This window comes from Microcaecilia unicolor, chromosome 2 (assembly GCF_901765095.1).
Source record: "Microcaecilia unicolor chromosome 2, aMicUni1.1, whole genome shotgun sequence".
In the NCBI taxonomy this organism is placed as follows: domain Eukaryota; kingdom Metazoa; phylum Chordata; class Amphibia; order Gymnophiona; family Siphonopidae; genus Microcaecilia; species Microcaecilia unicolor.
In genome coordinates, this window is record NC_044032.1 from 550,870,622 (window position 1) to 550,884,187 (window position 13,566).

Here is a 13,566-nt window from a genome sequence, read left to right on the forward strand (position 1 = left end):
GTGGCCACGAAGGCGTTGAAGGCGAGAGGTATTTAGGTGGAATGGGGAAGGCAAAATGGAGGGAAGAAAGAGACGGAGATTAAAAGCCAAGAGGGAGGAAGAGGGTAGGAGAGAGGGTGAGGTGATGAAGTCAATGGATGGGAAGTGAGTTCCTGTAGCGGAGAGAGGTAGGGGGTGAGGGAAAAGATTAGGATCAGGCGACCCTCAGGGGGAGGAATGCTGGCTTCGGCCTAACCCCTGGTAAGCCTTTCCTCAGCTGAGAGGTGCCCACCTCTACCACCGGCTGCCTTTCAGGTGCTGTGGAGGACTTGCAGCTCATCTGCATATCCTTACAGCCTTCTCCGGGGTGACACCTAGGTCCACCCCGATCCACTCAGGGCCTCCGCTCTAGGTGCCCAGCGCTCCCACCAGGTGCTGTGGAGGACTTGCAGCCCTTCTGCATTTCCTCACAGCTGTATCCGGGGTGACTCCAGTTCCACCCCGATCTTCCCAGGGCCTTCTCTCCAAGTGCACAGAGTTTCCAGGTGCTTTTTGGCTAGGATCAGGCGACCCTCAGGGGGAGGAATGCTGGCTTCGGCCTAACCCCTGGTAAGTCTTTCCTCAGCTGAGAGGTGCCCACCTCTACCACCGGCTGCCTTTCAGGTGCTGTGGAGGACTTGCAGCTCATCTGCATATCCTTACAGCCTTCTCCGGGGTGACACCCAGGTCCACCCCGATCCACTCAGGGCCTCCGCTCTAGGTGCCGCGCGCTTAGGCGCGCGGGGCATTTTTCTCTTTGTATCTAATCTTTTTCCAGTTGCTAAAGTACCTTAATCGTTTATGGCCCCTATTCACATTCTCTTCCTAGCTCTGTCCCTTCCTAATCCTTTATTTACTATACTACAAATAATACAGACCTAATAATCCAACCCGAGTTTCAAATGTGGTCTACCATACCTCACATACTAACATTTGTAGAATTTTAGAAAAAGATATTCTGTTTTATTAAATTGCTACCTAAGATTTCAGATTCATTGGGGATGTAATTGCGAGTTGTTTGAATAATATAAGAGTTTGTTCTTTCCTATTTACAAATGGCGTTCTTCTGTTTTCTTGTTTTTATTGCAAATCGCTTTAAATTTGTTTGCAATGAAAGTGGTATAGCAAAATTTAATAAATGAGAGATATAAACACTAAAATCTATGGATGAACAGGATTTTAGATGTGTCTTACTGCCTTTAGGTATACTTTTCTTTTTAGTAGTTTGGTCATATATGTTTTATTCCCACATTTGGTTTGCACAGTTACTGGATTAGGATTATCTTTTCCTGACACACATACCTCATGCCAGCACACCATCATTACTTGATAGACTGCGTTTGATGCCAGTTTTGGCCGATATAGCCTGTGTCCTTGGCTCACCATGGTCACAACTTCAAAATTTGTATTAGTCTCAAAAGGCATCTTCCCCTCGGTAAAAACTTCCCACATTAAGACACCTGTAAATGTTTAAAGAATTATGAAGCAACAGACCATGACATCTCATGTAGCAGTAGAAGGGTTGGTGTTTACTGATTGGAAGTAACTAGCCAGCTCATTTTCGAAAGTGATCGCCGGCCATCTTCCGACACAAATCGGGAGATGGCCGGTGATCTCCTGAACCCGGCGAAATCGGTATAATCGAATGCCAAATTTGGCTGGGTTCAACTGCTTTCCGTTGCGGAGCCGGCAAAACATCAAGGGGGCATGTCGGTAGGGAAGTGAAGGCAGGACGGGGGCGTGCTCATGAGATAGCCGGCTTCGCCCGATAATGGAAAAAAAAAGCCAGGCTTGACGAGTATTTCGACAGCTTTACTTGGTCCCTTTTTTTTCACGACCAAGCTTCAAAAAGGAGCCCCAACTGACCACCGGACGGAATCGGGGATCACCTCCCCTTACTCTCCCCAGTGGTCACCAATCCCCTCCCACCCAAAAAAAAAACTTTTTTGCCAGCCTCTATGCCAGCCTCAAATGTCATACCCAGCTCCATGACAGCAGTATGCAAGTCCCTGGAGCAGTTTGTAGTAGCACTTCAGACAGGTGGACCCAGGCAAATTTCCCCCCCCCCCCCACCTGTTACAATTGTGGTGGTAAATGGGACCCCTCCAAAACCCACCCAAAACCCACTGTACTCACATGTAGTTGCCCCCCTTCACCCCTTAGGGCTATGGTAATGGTGTAGAGTTGTGGGGAGTGGGTTTTGGGGGGATTGGGGGGGCTAAACAACCAAGGGAAGAGAGCTATGCACCTGAGAGCTATTTCTTTTTTTTTTTTTTTTAATTTTTAGAAGTGCCCCCTAGGCATGTGAGGGGGGCCAGTGCACTACAAATGCTGGTTCCTCCCACGACAAATCCCTTGCATTTCGCCGGGTTTGAGATCCTTGGCATTATTTTCCATTATGGCCAAAAACTGATGCTGGCCATCTCAAACCCGGCGAACTCTGACATTTGGCCAGGCCCAACCGTATTAGCGAAGAAAAAGATGGCCGACCATCTTTTTGGAAAATATGGTTGGCTCCACCCACTTACAGTGCCGGAGATGGCTGGCGCCATTCGATTATGTCCCTCTAGGTCACCTTAAGCTGACAGGTGTATTAATAATTCTACCTGGTTCAAATCAAACACTAGAAATCTCATGAAGGACTCCATGCACTACTTTCTGACAAGATAAATACAGATTTTGCTTTCATTTTAATATCAAACACATCAAGAAAACAAACACAGCTTACCAAATGACCATACATCAGATTTGCTACTGAATTTGCTATAATTATAAACTTCTGGTGGGGACCACTTCACAGGGAATTTGGCACCAGATGAGCTTGTATACTGGTCATCAAGAACATACCTAAAAAATAAAGACATCCATAATATTGGTACTTGTGTGCTTGTGATAGTTTTCCTTTTTTTCTGCTAGAGGCTACCGTTCATTCTGCATGTCTGTGTTTACGTATCAAGACGTCAGAATGCCAGTGTTGTATAGTAACTAAGTAAATGTAACTAGTTACTGTACTTAAGTAAAATTTTTGCTACCTTTACTTGTAAAGAAGTACAGGAAAAATGTGTTACTTTAAATTAAGTAATAGCTTTACCAACTTTTATTACTTTTACCTGGTTACTTCTGATGCTTGCAATTAAAAGTAAAAAATAAAAATGGCAGAGACCTCTAAATGATTCCTCAGTAAACCAATTAAACAGCAAAACCCTGGAACAGGATTTTGCTATTGCAAACCTAGTCAAACAGTGGATCATCCAATCATAGGGCCCTGTTTACTAAGGAGTGGAGGAGTGGCCTAGTGGTTAAGGTGGTGGGACTTTGGTCCTGGGGAACTGAGGAACTGAGTTTGATTCCCACCTCAGGCACAGGCAGCTCCTTGTGACTCTGGGCAAGTCACTTAACCCTCCATTGCCCCATGTAAGCCGCATTGAGCCTGCCATGAGTGGGAAAGTGTGGTGTACAAATGTAACAAAACAACAACAACAAAAAAGCTGTGCTAAAGGCGCATTCGTGTTTTTACTGTGCACTAACCCTGTAGAAGCCCAAAATATTCTAATGAGCATCTACACGGTTAGTGTGTGTTAATTTTCAAGACGCACTAAAACGTTAGCATACCTTAGTAAACAGGGCCCTTACATTTTAGTGTTCAGGGAATACAACCTATGAGAACAGTGGAGTTGCCTGTGCTTGTTGAACTGGTTACTACTCCCCAGCCAAACAGAACAGTGATGAGTTTGGTCACTTTAAAGTGGAGATGAAGCTGAAGCTGGTTGCAATTCTTAGTAAACAGACATATGTCTCTATCACAACAGACTGCTGGACATCCCATGGAAAATTTTACATTGGTATGACAGTCAACTGCAATCTTTAACACCTAAAGGTCTCAATATAGGTGTAGCAAGGAAAGTTTTCTTGTAAAATGATTTGTTTCAATCTTAGGATTCATCCAATTGGATTAGAAGGATTCTGATTGGATAATTCAAACTTGGCGTCTGTTAGAACAAGCAGATGCCATTTTGTTTTACTTTGATGGAGAGCCTGAGTAGGCACGGTATTAAGCTGTACAGTAAATGAGTCTTTTTCCCCAGTTTGTGAATAATCTTGGGAGGGAACCGACATATAGCTCAAACTACTAGCTGATAGATTAGCTTTTGAGAAAAAAAATTTTGTTTTTGAAGGTTTGGCAACAGCATGGAGGAAAAAATAAGCTGTGGGGCTCTGTGGAAGCATTCACATAAATTTAAGCATGCAAAATTGACTGTACATGTGAAAATTACAAGCAATTTGGATGCCTAAAAATGTAAGTGGATGCACACAAAAAAAAAAAAAAAAGAAAAAAAATGAATTACTCATAATGTATACCCTTACTATGTAATCAGTATCCAAATGGCCTTTTTTGTGTTGGAATGATTGCTAAAGAGGTTAATAAAGTGACCTAACATAGTATTGACATGCTAACCTTTTCCATACCACCATCCTGCCCCAGTAGCATTACTTTTCCCACAACTACTTGGCTATAGGTTTAGTGCATAAGGAGATAAGCTCATTATCTCTCATTTAAATAATTAGCATTTGCTGAATTTGTTCTCCAATCACAAATTCCTAGTATACCTGAATGTAACATCTTGAGAGACTACTGCAAAACTGTGAGCAATATCCTAGATAGATATATAGATAAATAAAAGCAGCAGCAAATTTTCAGGTGCACCAATTTAACCAGCTGGCCTACACCCTTAGACATAGAAAACAGTAGGAGACTGCGAGTCTGAGAGTCCTTGAAGTGTGATAAAGGGAGAGAGAAATTCTGTACAACCTAGGGCTGCCTGTACCCCTTGTTCCTCTGCTTCAGCCTCCCCAAACAATAGAATCAGCAGATGAAGCATTGGAGCTGCTTGGCAACAGTGATCATATCATGAGCTAATCTGACTTAACTGGGGTGAGGTCTACCAAAGAATCTACTTCAACAGCATTTAACTTCCTAAAGGGAAACAATGATAAAATGAGGACAACGGTAAAAACAGAAACAACTAAAAGGAGAAGTTGCAAAGGTTAAAGAGGTTATATTATTTAAAAATACCATCTTGTAAGCCCAGACTAGATGTATTCCATACACCAGTCTTAATGCATTTGTAATGTTAACATTGTGAATACATCAAAGCTTTCTCTACCAGTAATTAATCTTACCTCTGCCCAAATTGACTAGCGTGTTAGTGGATACCAAGTACATGCATTGTTCCACAATATAATTACTTTTCTAATGACAGATTCTAGAGACATTCTCAGAGGTGATAATGACATGAACAATTTTGAATAGAATCTACATGCATGTTATTATACAAAAGTAGATGCACAAAAAGCAGGCAGAAATTTGCATGGGTACTTTCCCTGTAATTTAATAAAAAAATTAAAAAAAACCACAAATGCATACAATTTTTAAAATTACAGCAGCAAAAACTTACCTGCACAATTTACTGAAATGCAGGTAAGTTGATTATTTACTCCTAAATAAGATAAAATTAATAATGAACTGCACTGTGTCATGTTCCCTGAACGTTCAGGATATGGGCATCGGAGGATGGGGCGGCCATCTTGGATGTGGGTATCTCCAGGATAGGGCGGCCATCTTAGAGGTGGGCGTCTTAAGTTGTGGCAGCAGTGGCGTAGCAAGGGCGGGGCGGTCCGCCCCGGGTGTCAGCGGGTGGGGGGTGCTCCGTCGTCTCCCGCCACCACTTTTCCTGTTTTTAAAAAAATCCATCACAGCGACGCAGGCAGGCAGCGCTTGGCGTCTGCCCTGTGTGTGCTGTAAAAGCTGAAAATCACCTCGCTAGCGTCGGGCCTTCCCTCGCGATGTCCCGCCCTCGAGGAAATAGGAAGTTACCTCAGAAGAGGGCGGGACATCGCGAGGGAAGGCCCGACGCCAGCGAGGCGATTTTCAGCTTTTACAGCACACACAGGGCAGACGCCAAGCGCTGCCTGCCTGCGTCGCTGCAATGGATTTTTTTTTAAAACAGGTAGGGTGGTGGCAGGAGAAGAGGGCCCTGTCAGCCTGGACGGAGGGGAGACGACGGGACCGGGTCAAGGGGGGAGGGGCTCAGAGGGGAGCCCAGAGGGGAGAAGGGGATTGGGGAGCGGTGAGGGAGCCCAGATGGGAGGGGGGAGCTGAGAGGGGAGAAGGGGATTGGGGAGGGGTGGGGGTGCTCAGATGGGAGAGGGGGAGCGGAGGGGTGGGGTGCTCAGAGGGGAGAAGGGAAAATGGGTCCATGCCTGGGGCAGGTGGGAGAATGGGCCTGGGGCTGAAAAGGGGGGATGCAAGGCATGTGGTGGATGAAGGGGGCTGGAACTGGGGGCTGAAAAGGAGGGTAGTTGGGATAAGGGGGCTAGTACTGGAACTGGGGGCTGAAAAGGGGCAGGGGCTGAAACTGTGGGGACTGGGGGCTTTAAAGGGGACAGGGAGAACTGGCTGGGGCTGAAGCTCGGGGCTGATGAGAGAAAAGGACTGGGGTTGAAACTAGGGGCTGAAAAGGGGACAGTGAGAAGTGGCTGGGGGCTGAAGCTTGGGTCTGATGGGAGAAAAGGGCTGGGGACTGGTGGGATAGTGGGGCTGAAAAGGAGGGCAGGTGGGAGATGTGGGCTGGGGCTGGAACTAGGGACAGGTGGAATAAGGGGGCTGAAAAGAGGGGGCAGAGAGAGAGGGGACAGACCCTGGATGGAAGGGGGGAGCGTGAGGGAGGGCAGACCCTGGATGGATGGGAGAGGGAGGGCAGATGGATTGAAGGGGCAGAGAGAAAGGGCAGATGGTGGGTGGAAGGGGGGGAGAGAGAAAGAGGGCAGACTGGGGCAAATGGTGGATGAAAGGGGCAGAGATAGAGGGCAGATGTGGATGGAAGGGAGAGAGAGAGCAGACAGTGGGTGGCAGAGAGAGAGCGAGGACAGATGCTGGATGGAAGGAAGACAGTGAAAAGAAGATGAGGAAAGCAGAAACCAGAGACAACAAACTGTAAATAAAATATATATTTTTATTTTTTTGCTTTAGGATATAGTATTGTAGCTGTGTTAATAAATGTTTATAAATAGAACATGTAAATAAGGTAATCTTTTTATTGGACTAATTTTAATACATTTTGACTAACTTTCGGAAAACAAAACCCCCCTCAGGTCAGGTTAGGACACTAACACACTATACTGTATTGACCCGAGGAAGGAGATTTTGGCCTCTGGAAGCTAAATGTATTAGTCCAATAAAATGGTATTATTTTATTTTCTGTATTTCTTTTATTTCTATTTGTTAATTTGTAAAGTGGTGATTGGTATTTGTTAGTTTTTTTTTTCAAATTTACATCTGCTGTCTTTATATTTTGCACAGTACTAGGGGACATTTTCTGTTTCTGTGGTGTTGCATTTTATGCAGAGTCTGGCATCAGGGGTTCAGTTTAATTTTTGTCTAAATAGAAAGTTTGTGATTACTTATTCTGTGGTGGATTAGGGTGTATCTGTGTTTGTGAAAAAGACGTGGCTTTCGGTTGGCATTGACTGTGCAGGATCGACGATCTGTACTATTCTGTCTGGTTTCGTTTTACAATAGGTGAATTAATGTTCTAGTGCTCACTGTAGTGTTTAAAATGCTTTCCTTTTCCTTATGTGACTCATAGAAATTACTGCTTATGGTATAGTAGAATTGTTCTAGAGATCCTGAGTGTTTTGTATTCTCAGTATGCCTAGTACTGGATTTCGGGGGGGGGGGGGGGGGTGGGTGTTAAAAAATGACCGGCCCCGGGTGTCAACTACCCTAGCTACCCCACTGTGTGGCAGTCATCTTGGAGTTGGGCAGTGTCAGGAAGGAAGGCCATATTTGGGCATAAGGGCGTCTCCGGTTGGGGCAGCCATCTTGTTGACAGCTGCACATGTTTGGGCCTAATTCCTGTTCTATTTAAAGCCCGACTACTAGTCCTCCCACGCTTCAGCTTCTATTCAGTTCTCTGGGTAGCTGCAGTGCTTCTGGATTTGCTTCTTTTTGCTGCCTGGTATTGACCTTTGCCTGATCCTGGATTTCTACTGTCTGCTGCCTGGTATTGACCACTGTTTGCTCCTGGTCCTTCTTGGCCCGCTGCCTGGCTGTGCCCCATGGACTTTGTTCTGGGCTCAGTTCTCCTTGCTGTTGGCTTCCCGCACCTGGGGGCTCAACCCCTGGGGAACGGAAGGAGACACTGGGGGAACTCGGGGTTGGCCAACAGCTTGGGGAGGAACCCTCCTCCATCAAGCACAAGGGCTCATGTTCCTTCTCAGCGAGCCTGACACACTGCATACAAACTCATGATAAGCACATCAATATTTAAAATGGGTTAATGCAAATTAAAATATGATTTGGATTACTCTTCAAGATAGTTATGATTTTATGTAAGCCTCTGGCAGCGGATGCACCCTTGTTGAGGGTTCCAATTCTACAACCACCCCCACCTCAGTAAACAGAGGACCCTTCAGACACCCCGAGGTGAAAAGCCTTGCCAGCCTGACTCCCGTTTACCTCCTTTCAGCAAGTACCTTGATCCAGCCTACATCATGAAATAACTCAAGAGAAGGTACTTCTCCCTCTCTACCCATCAGTGCCAAAGTCCACTAACAATGAAGCACACCCATGCTTGCACAATTTCACCAAAATGCCAGCTGTTCTCTACTTTGGTATATATTTATTTATTTAAACATTTACAGCCACTTATTAACTAGGTGGGTTACAAAAAAAATACATAAATATTCATTAGTAATAGTCACATACATACACACATGTAATCATCAAATATAAATTAAAAGGCACAGTTAAGTCACCTTCATAAATCAAAACATTTCAACCTCTAATTCCCAAAATATGCCTTTGCAAATAATAGTGCCTTCAACTGTTTCTTAAAAACATCAAGACCCCATAATAAGTGAAGTCTCAATGGCAGCTCATACCACCCAATAGGGCCGGCTGAAGGACTTCAGCCAAGGAAGGCAGAAGTCCAAACGTTATTAGCTTTAAGATATTAATTTCTTACTTGTGCTGTTTTATTAAAATGTTCCATATTTGCTGTCCTTGACAATCTAAATTTGATTTCACAGTCTTTTTTATTGAAATGTAAAATATACAGCCAGCAAATGAACAGAAACAAACTCCCCCAACAGCAACAATCACAACATTCCCCCCCCCCCCTAATGTTAAACTACCAGCAGTTATACATTATACCTAGGGGCTTCTGATTATGACCACCAATAGGTTATCTCAATCATAATAAATGAGAAACCCCAAAAACTGTTCTCCCCTTTTAGGATCTGATAACGTCATCTGTTAGCTGCTACTGTGGCTGGATAATATCATCCGAGTGGGCTGCTGATGCTTATGTTCCTTTTCCAGCAGTGGAAGTTTGAGTCTTTGCTCCCTACACTCTGTGCTGCTTCCTCTGACTCTTCTGCTATATATATATATAAAAAAAAGAGAACAGGTGCTTCTTGTATTCTTGTGAAATACAAGTGTGTCTGTTCTCATGTTTTATACCCTCTCGTGGTGCTGGCAGAAGCAGCACAGAGAAGAGGGAGGAGAGACAAGTCCCTGTCACTCTATGGAAGATACCAGGAGGGACTGGAGGTGGGAAAAGTTGAGCCTGTAGTTAGGATGCCGAGGCTGGGGAGGTTTTCTGGGGCTGTGGCTAATACATGCCTTAGAGAAGGACTGATGATGTTGTAGGCTTTAACTTAGAAAAGGGATCTGCCATAAATGTTCTGACCTTAGGAAAGCACTGAATTGCCTCAAAAATAAACAACTAAAATTCAGGGTTGATTAACACTATCGGACCCTAGGCAACCATGTATTTGTGAGCCTCCCGACCATGGATACCCCCTCAATTTACTTGTTTTCTCTCCACAAGCAGGGAATGACTCACCCAGCTTCCCTGGTTCTCAGCCCACTGCTACAGAACTGCCAAGTTACCCTGCTCCAGGAGGGAGACGCTTTTTTTAATATCCCAATACCACCAACTGAAATCATAATATACCAGGATACGGTTGTCAGAAATCCAGGACTAGCACAGAATTTCCCTCCTGGAACGCTGTAACTTAGCAACTCTCTAGCTCTAACCATTGAGCCACTCCATTCAAAGCATGTGCTTGCCTAGCTACTATGCTCACTCACAAACTATTATAGCCTTCAAACCCACAGTTCTTTTTCTGCACTTTCGCTCTCCATTGCCTTTGACACAAAGCAAAAGATGCCTAGGGTGAACCTGCCCCAAAAGTGAGGTTTATGGACTATCAGGCATATTTTCAAAGCACTTAGCCTTCCAAAGTTCCACAGGTTTCTATGGAACTTTGGAAGGCTAAGTGCTTTGAAAATATGCCTCAATGTGTCCGAAGTATAAATTTTAGAAAGTTTTACATGTGAAAAAAGCTTCTCAAATGGAAGAAAAATAAAATATTTAACTCCTTGGTGCTTCTGAAAAGATACAGAGTGGAGACAGTATTAGGGCAATGTCCAAATGAATTTGACCAGGTAATTTAATAGGGTAAATTCCCTGAGCTGAAAACTTCTTCCTTGAGGGGCAGATGCATCAGAGAAATGTTAAAGCACTGAAAATGTAAAGGTCCAAGTTAAAAGATACTTATTTTGAAAAAATGACCGATGCTCAAAAAACATGTGCATGCAAATGAACTGCGAGGTAATACAAAAGTTGATGCATCAAAGTCTCGCTAACCTGTTGAAATCCACGATAGTGGTGTTGCAACCACATGCACACAAATGTCACTCGCTAAGCACACGGCAAGCGCTGTAGCTGTTGTATGCATGTCTAAAAAGATGGCGTCATAGACGTGCATCCTAGGCATGCGAGATAGATGTCACTCGCAAGCAGAGCCCTGATCTGTGTGCGATTTTTTAATCACTATGCAGATGGCTACCGTGTGCTGTTCCACATTGCTTGCATCCCGTTTTTTTGTGTGCTTTCATATTTTCATCGGTGAGTGTAAGATGTTTCAGTCCTTTATGGTGAACGTAGAGTACGGGGAGTGAAAGATGGTAATTATCTAATTGGACTATTAACAAACAATTGTCTGAGTGTGGCTGTCTGTTAGCGGGGCTTGGGTGGGGTGAAAGGACACATGGTGCACACTGGCCCCTTTCACAAAGACTTTAGGGGCTGGGTAGGAGCTCGGGGAGCTTTTCTCAGGGAAAAATGGCAGAAATACTTACAGATCTTAGGTATGAAGACCGCTGCAGAACCTCCCAGCCCTCGTCCATTCTTGTGATATTGCGCTTCTTCCCCTGTCGGGGGAAAAAACGCTTTTCATTCACGATGATGAGCTGTGCAAGCCAGAGCACATCCATGTCAGAGAAGCTGGGCTTTCTCCAAAGGGGACCATGTGCAGCCATAGCTTCTCCAACACAGATGTGCACGTACACACGTGCGCACACACGCATAAATAACATGTCGATGACAGCGCTTATGCATGCACTTTATGGATGTGTTTATGTTGATGGCAGATGACAGCTCCTGAAGTTACCAGCAGCCCCTGAGCACCTGTTAAATATATCAAGTAAAAAGGTGTACGGTCCTTTCTGTGCATCGCCCGTAAATGGCTGTGGATCCTGCATTGCCTTCATTTGAATGAGAATAAATTACAATACATTTGCATAGCATTTTGTTTTGCGTTTGTGAGTGCAGTAAACATGTCGCTGTAGGCTTTTGCGCATTCGTCGTTCGAAACTGTGATCGCTAAATCAGTTTAAACTGGCTCAAAACAATCGCTGCCAGCACGGTAACTTTGATGCATCTGGCCCTTAGTATGTGCATAGGTAAATTTGTACCATTCTTCTCCACTCCAGTCCAGATATTCAACAGGAAGCACTATTTATAGAGACTGTCCCCAAAAATAGTGAATAGTTTCAACACAGAATCTTTTTAATCCTCCCAAATGAACAGAATGTTGGACAGAAATTGTACATAAAGGATTGAAAAAGTCAGAGAGTAAAATAACTCTCCAAAAATTTTAACAGAACAGGACCAAATTTGGCATGGGGGTAAAACACAGAAAAGACAAGTTCCAAGTTGGGAAAGGGGGCATCCACAGAAATGAAGTTACTAAAATGCACCTCCATTGCATTTTTATGGGAGGAGGAGTTCTAGTACCCAAAACATAGGGACACTGATACACAATACTATTCCTTTCAGAACTTCCCATCTCATTTTCTATTCCCACTTCCAGTCACAGACACAGCCAACAAAGATACACCAATAGGCACCAATATACAAATACATATATATACAGGAAAGAATCTACACATGCACTGTAACCTATGCAGTTTCCAGAACTAGCAGAAATAAATATATCATCACAGAGCTTTGGTTTAACAGCAGTCACTTACCTCATGCGATTTATTACATGAACTGTCTCATACTATTTGGTCTGGTATTACAATATTTAGTTATCAATGTAAAATAAATAGGGCAGGATCTATTGTAAATAGTAAAGCACTACAGCAAGGTGGCAGAGGAACTGAGTTTCTGATCCCATGTCCATTAAAGTCAGTAGTGTTTGAGTGGACCACATCATTCAGGATAGGTGAAAGAGGGAAGGCGGCTGCCACTACAGTGGTGGCCATTGACAGCCAACATGGCAATTGAAGAAGGAAAGATACAAGGAAAAACACAAAATTAAGTCAATGTTTCATTCTTGCCCTTCCACCTAGCTTACAGTTTAAACCAACATCATATTCTGTACCCAACAAAACAAATATACATCATTGGTGGGGGAGGGGGATGACCCTCATTTTACTTAAGGTGAAGACATTCTGAAGACTTTTTCATACACAATCTCTTATGATTCATGACCATTAGATCGTGAAGTCTCCCACTTCCCTCTCCATTAAATATATGTGCAAGTGAAAGGAGGACAGATTAACAAACTTCTGCTCTACTGCAAATTACTTTTGAGTGCTACTCCAGTGTGTTCACTGGGAAGGGGCTAGAACAAAACTGTACAAAAAACTTTCATACAATTCTATATAATAATTCTCACCGCCAACGTTCTATCTTGCTGCCTGTGTCCGTGACTTCTTGGTCTGCTAGGCTCCGAAGCCCTGGCTGACGTCACTGGACCCATTATGACGCGAACCCCCCGAGGGGAAACAAACCCTCACAGCTGATCCACTCTGCCCCCCCCCCCACGAGTTTCAGACCCCACCTCCCTCCCTCTGATTTCCAGACCCCCTCCCTCCGAGTTCCTGACCCCTGGACCCCCTTCCCGCCGCATACCTGTGCTGGCGGGGGACCCCAACCCCCACCAGCCAAAGTCCTCTTCTCGGCTGCGCGGCATGGACGAATGATCTGATCCAAGTTTGAATCTGTGTGCAGGACGTCAGACGCACACACACAAACAGATTGCAACTTGGATCAGATCATTCGTCCATGCCGCGCGGCCAAGAAGAGGACTTTGGCTGGCGGGGGTTGGGGTCCCCGCCAACACAGGTACACAACGGTGGCAGGGGAGGGTTGGCAGCGGGAAGGGGAGCTCGAGAGGGTTGCGGCAGGG

At 44.6% G+C, this 13,566-nt stretch overlaps 1 protein-coding gene across 1 annotated transcript in view; it reads right to left on the minus strand.

The window, feature by feature from the left end:
• TXK (TXK tyrosine kinase) overlaps positions 1-13,566 on the minus strand; it is a 43,664-nt gene that overhangs the window by 9,066 nt on the left and 21,032 nt on the right. Inside the window, exons 6-7 of the mRNA XM_030192200.1 lie at positions 2,747-2,865; positions 1,321-1,478 (exon numbers count right to left, since the gene is read on the minus strand). Coding sequence (XP_030048060.1) covers positions 1,321-1,478; positions 2,747-2,865 — 277 coding nt within the window. The remainder of the gene's footprint in view (positions 1-1,320; positions 1,479-2,746; positions 2,866-13,566) is intronic.